This window comes from Spodoptera frugiperda, chromosome 17, assembly GCF_023101765.2.
Source record: "Spodoptera frugiperda isolate SF20-4 chromosome 17, AGI-APGP_CSIRO_Sfru_2.0, whole genome shotgun sequence".
Taxonomy (NCBI): Eukaryota; Metazoa; Arthropoda; class Insecta; order Lepidoptera; family Noctuidae; genus Spodoptera; species Spodoptera frugiperda.
Genome location: NC_064228.1, coordinates 2739847 through 2745966, shown reverse-complemented (window position 1 = coordinate 2745966; position 6120 = coordinate 2739847). Strand labels below are relative to the sequence as shown.

The 6120-nt window shown below is 33.9% G+C and overlaps 1 protein-coding gene and 1 long non-coding RNA gene across 2 annotated transcripts; one reads left to right on the top strand and one right to left on the bottom strand.

Moving 5' to 3' along the window:
• Positions 1–516: 516 nt before the first annotated feature.
• On the bottom strand, positions 517–2437 carry LOC118276884 (beclin-1-like protein). Its single transcript, XM_035595487.2, has one exon. The coding sequence runs from the start codon at positions 2227–2229 to the stop codon at positions 946–948; it is 1284 nt and encodes a 427-aa protein (XP_035451380.1). The 5' UTR covers positions 2230–2437; the 3' UTR covers positions 517–945.
• Positions 2438–2871: 434 nt separating this feature from the next.
• Positions 2872–4426, top strand: LOC126911639 (uncharacterized). The gene is made up of 2 exons (XR_007706158.1): positions 2872–3133; positions 3935–4426. It is a non-coding gene; the product is annotated as an uncharacterized LOC126911639 (long non-coding RNA).
• The last annotated feature ends 1694 nt before the right edge of the window (positions 4427–6120 follow it).

Here is a 6120-nt window from a genome sequence, read left to right as displayed (position 1 = left end):
TTGACTGTTACGTAACGACTTCCAAGTCGTAAGTATATGGTGTTGGAGTCGATTATCAGATCGAACTGGTCAAAGTTTCGATTCCTTCTTCAAAAGTTGCTGTGGAATTGTATTTGACACCCGCTACCCCGTTATAAATCCGTAACAATCGTAAGGGGTCACGATTGTAATTCATGTCATGATTATTTTAGTACCTAAGTAACTCTTTACAGAAATCGAACCCTACACCGCGTGTTCAGCAGTCACGTCCGACACGCAACGAAAGTAAGAATTTTGTTATTCAACCATAAATTGTGTAAAGCGCCATCTACACAGTGAATGGGGAATCACTTACACAGAAAAATAGACAAGCAAATGCATAACGCAATAAAACAAAATAACTCCTATCGTAGTATTATAAAATTAAGATAGATGGCACTGTAACCAAATTAGTAATCTTATCACAAAAATAATATTGATTCTGTTCCTGTAATTCATTACTCTTTTCTCAGGAAAAATGAATCATATACTAAAAAGTTACGACAAAACATTTATTATATCATTTATATTTACACATTGTTTTAGCTAAACCTAGTTATTTATATACAAATCGGGAATAAAGATAAAATCACAGTGTCATAATGAACATCAAGGTAATTAATAAGTTTAAAAAACAAAATTGACCTAGTATACTGTTCCTGTATTATAAAACATTATTTAAATAACAACAAACTGATGATCAGAATAAAAATGTGAGGAATAACAGTTTTTAAAGTGACGAGTAAAGTTTATGTTACATAGCGTTACGAGTTATGCTCAGTTTTACATGTTCTAGACAACAGCCTAATAAATACATTTTTTAATAGTAACAACTAAATCAGTACGATTCTACCTGTAAGTTAAATCTATCAGGAAGTTATCAGAGATGTAAAAAACTAGACAAAACATACTAAAAGATAGATATTTTCATTGATTTTCATGCTTGTCTTCGCTAAACTGCGATGAGATCCAAGTCAGTGCCCATTTCAAATTCGTCAACATGTATTTGAGCGCTTTCGTCCAATGTTCTTCGGAGTTAAACTGAATTTTAATTGAATAAGCATGTGGTGGTGACGCTGTATCCTCAATCTTGCCTTTATCAATTCGATATGGCAGACAGAAACCTGTATTGCCTTTCTCAACTTGCTCCTTAAATTGCTGAAGACAGTCTAAGAACGCTACCATGGCCGCATCAAACTTTGTGTCCCATAGGAAACGGAAGCCTCCTGAACCGTATAAAGGCAGGACTTTCTGATCCTCCAACACTTCTATGTACGAGTGGTTTCCGTACGGTACAAGCTTGTAACGTTGGAAGTTAAAGCTTATTTTCCGTGCCAAAGAAGCAAGTAGGAGAACGGTTTGGCCCCAAGCAGCGTTAATTTCGGACCAGTCGACCGGTGCGGATGGTAAACGTCCAAGTCTGAAGTTGTTTATAATACCGAATTGACCAGAATCCGAAATGTGGAACGTAGCCTTAAATACATTTGTTTTCTTTAACTTTTCAAGCTGAGACTGTGTGTATGTCAGCTGGCACTCGTAAAACTTCATCTGATCTTCAATTGTCATCAAATCTTTCCGATATCTTGTGTACTCTCTCCAATAAACATCTTGTTCCTTTTCTAATCTCTCTTTCTCTCTTTCTTGGATATCAATCTCCTCTTTCATGGCTTTCTCCTCTTTTTGTAAAGCAGATAATTCTTGTAACAACCGACTTTGTTCCTGCTTCCAATCTCCCAACTCTTTCTCCAACCCTTCCAAATTCAAATCTTCCTTGTCATCCTCTAACTTTTTTAAATAGTCATTGTAGTCTTTCCATTCAGCCTCAGTTTGACGTAACTGGTTATCCATTAACTCTAATAACGTATCGGTGCACTCATCACACAGGGGATGGTCTACATCTGAATTATTTGATAATAGGTCGAATAGAGTAGCTTTGACGTGGAGCTGGTGGCCCAAGGAGGTTGTCTCCCAGCCGTCTGAGATCACCATAAACCCATTTGCGCCGTTACCTGATTCTGACATGCGAAACGGAGGTACGTAATGTTCTAAGCTTGTTGATTGTATATCTAAGTCGACCTCATTATTGCGACGGATTTGGAGCGCCAGGTCAGCTATCGTGTGCTCTCCCAAGTTGTTCAGGGACTCGTCCAACTTCAGTGGCTGCAAACATCGCTGACACGAAAAGTTTACGAAAGACTTTGAATCACTCATCGTACACGAACCTTTCTCTGTTACGTCATGTACAAAATCCAAACATAAAATACTATAACGTTGTCACTAACACTTTATAGCAATAGTTTATCGTGACTTTGAAATATTTTTATTGTTTATTTTAGTTAATTTTAAACAAATCAAAATGAAAACAAAGAACTTCGATCCTCCCACGATTTATTTTGTAATAATGAGTTTGACGTTTGTAGAGATGCAACACAATGACGTTTAACAACAGAATCGAGTAGCGTTTGTAAAATCGACTAATTTAGCATTAGCGACGAATAACTATACAAGTAACTAATTTAAAAAATGAGGTGTTATCATAATTAAATTATTTTAATTTAATTACATTTTCAATTTCATTTAAGGCTATTTTTTAACGCCGGATACATTTTATCGGAGGAGTTAGTTTTGAATATTTGTTAATTTTTCATACAAACTATCAAATGGCATATCCATTTATATCAAATGGCATATATATTTAAATTTTATTCTACAGTTAAGAAATATCTATTTATTTCAGTAAGGGCTCACTATAATTAAAGCATTTTTGTGATCCATTCGACAAGGAATAACATAGAGGAAACCACCATAAGACAAATCTAATGACAACCTAGTAAGTCTGACAAGTTGACAACTGGTAGAAGGCAAGGCAATGCCATGCAATGTCACCAAAGCGACAAAATATCAGTTTCAGAAGTAAAGTCAATTTTTATTTTGCAAAAGCGAGCTATTCGAGCAATATATAACTTGCCCCGTCGCGAATCTTTGAGAGAACTATTTAAAACTATAAATATTCTTACAGTGCCTTCTCAATTCATTTACGAAAATATTATGTACGTGAGAAAAAATCAACAATTGTTTGAAAAAAGAAGCGACAGACACAATTTTAATACGAGAGGTAAAAATAAGTTAGCTATACCGCAATTCCGATTGTCCAAAGTGCAGAAATCCTTCATGGGATTTTGTGTTAAGTGTTACAATAAACTACCAACCACCATACTGAATCTGAACGAGAAAAAATTTAAATCTTGTATAAAGCGTGAACTGTGTAAACAGGCATATTATAAACTGTCAGATTATATTGAAGATAAAAATGTGTGGCAGCATGTTGGTCCGGCTCCACTGGACACTCGCTCACACTAGACAATGCTCTAATACGATCACTAGTTACACGTTAAATTAAAGTACTAATTTATTCCAATGTAGTCTAGGGATCCTGTGGCATCAAGCAGTTATTTATTTATTTTTTATTTGAAAAATTAAATTAAAGATTATTTTTTATTTGTATAGAAGCATTATTTCAAAATTGTAAGTGTACATATGTGGGCACTATGTTTGAAACAACCCGCTTTTTTAATTTATATTCTTTACAAATTGGTTTTATTGTCCCATAGTTTTGACGTCGTATTGTCGTTACATTGTTCCTACATATATATACAATAGGTAAATGATCAAATAATGTATCAGAGATATTGTAAAAAACATTTTTTGAAAAGAGTAACGATGGAGTTTCTTGCTCGTTCTTCTCCATTCGAAGCAACACTTTGGAACGAGCGCCTAGCTTCACTGACAGACAGACTGACGGACAATTCAATTTGACGTTTCAAAAGTGCCTAATTTAGGATTAATTGAAATAAATGCTTTGACTTTGACTTTGACTTTAAAACAAGTAATACATTGAGAAATTGTTTTCTTGCAGCCCTTGTAATGTGGGAAGTGATTCCACTAGGCTGGACCAGTGTCAAAGATTTCATCCCATCGTGGTGAGGCCAAGATGGAAATAACTGAGACAGTCTGCATCAACAATTTATTGCCATTTTCAAGTTCTCAAACATTAAAAACAAAACATTGTGGAAGAAGAAAATGAAATCGGTGCTTAAATCGTTTCTACATTGAACTAATTTCAAGTTTGAAACACAGAATGAAATGAAAATCCTTTCAAGAGTTTGAAATACTCAAGATTGTAATAATATTTACAAAATTTTAGGTATTTCATCTTCTTTCCAAATTTTCTTTGAGCCTGAGCTCAAAAAAGCTAGTTTTATACAAACAATATTGAAGTAACCCGGCATTGCTGCAATAATTGCATTTATAGATCATTTATTTTGTTACATTACCTGATTGTGTTTTTTGTATTAAATTTATTAAATATAAATAAATATACCAAAGAAAATCACGTAATATATGTAAAGGTGTCTATGTTATTTATTTCAAAAAGGTCTTTGTCAGGTGAGGGTATAAATCTTCGAACATATTATACAAAATTACTCTTTGAGCAGATTTGAGCAGAACTGGACGTATCGATTAAGTTAACGACAGTAATTAATTTGCGAACAAATTTTGTCGTTATCAATGTCGAGACTGACGCCCCAAAAAATAATGAACCGCCTACTACGTATTGTGTATTTAGTAATAAAACTATAGAATAGATCTACTACAATATAGGTACCTACTATTGGGGATATTTATTTGTACTTATAATAATTTACTACATGGCTACCTAACGGTTATAAAATCTAAGTTCACTTGGGAAGCCCCAATTGCCACTATCATTACCATAAGTTAAAGTTCTCAGTTATGTCCAATAGATGGCGGTAGACACCAGTTCTGTAGATGTTCTGTGTTCTGTTGCATTGTGGGAGCATATCGTATTTTTTTCGACTGAAAGCAACCCCAACCTATACCTATTTATACACAATATTTTTATTAAACTTTATTTTAAAATTAAATACGAAAGTTTAAGGTAATTATGTTGAAAAGTTAAGGTTAGAATTTGTATATCTATATTTTGTCACGATTTTGGAATCCTCGAGGTGGCAGAATGTACTTAGCACTTCCTTTTGCAAGTTATGTTATGAAGCCATGGAATTAATGATAGGGCAAGTGACCCGGTTGTGGCCATCGACCCCTTTGTGGCCATTTGGGCCTTCAAATATTTATAACTAAGGCATTGACAAATAAATTACTCTGTGATGTAAAGTTTTTAAAATATTGAATATTAGAGACACTGATACCGTTGGCAGCTTTAATGTGTCAAACTTCACTTCGATGCAACAAGTCATTCTTTTTAGTTGAGGGTGAAATTGTTAAGATCTTAACAAAAAGGCTAAGGCGAGTGGGTGAGGATTTCGATTTTATTTTTTAAATCTTTGCTTATTGTTTGGATGTTTACGTTAATACTACATGAAGAATATATTGTCTAAGTGAAACTAAAGTTATTTTGTCGCCATATGTTTCTGAAGTGAGGTTTTTAGAAGGTGGCCACTAATGGGGGACAAAATTATGAATTTCTCCATCTTTGGCCACATGGCTGGCCAAAACTGGAGTACATAGACACCCCACTTCTTCCCCTTTATTTTATCGTGGCTTTTTTTCCTTGGCTTTACATATCAACAAATACATATTTTTCATTTTTAGAGATGCAATAAATTGCCTTCACACAAAGGGAAGGTCAGTTTACTTTGCAGCTTTTACCAACGTCATATAAATGTTGATCTCTTTATTTGTAAGTTAAATTAAAGTGAAGTAATAATATTTCATATTTTCCAAACTAAATAAAAATCATTGTTTGTAAAATGTCCAATTTAATTAATAAATTTTGATTACTTTTATAGTATTTTTGATGGCCAGAACTGGCACACGACCGTGGCCAGAAATGGCACGAATCTGGCCAAAAATGGCACAAACTCCCTTTTTTTTTTCTTTTTTATACAGTTATTTTTCTATTGGACGTTCTTTAAAAAAGGGGTTTTCTTAGGCAAGGTTAATACATGTTAAATGACTTTTTACAAGAAATATGTTCGTGATAACAAAAACTATAAGTTAAGAAAGCCTCAAAGTCGACAAAATTCTTAAAGTGGCCACAACCGGGTCACTTACGATATA

Bases quoted from the DNA above. Each gene is read 5' to 3' on its own strand.
- LOC118276884 (XM_035595487.2), bottom strand. From the start codon at position 2,229: ATGAGTGATTCAAAGTCTTTCGTAAACTTTTCGTGTCAGCGATGTTTG.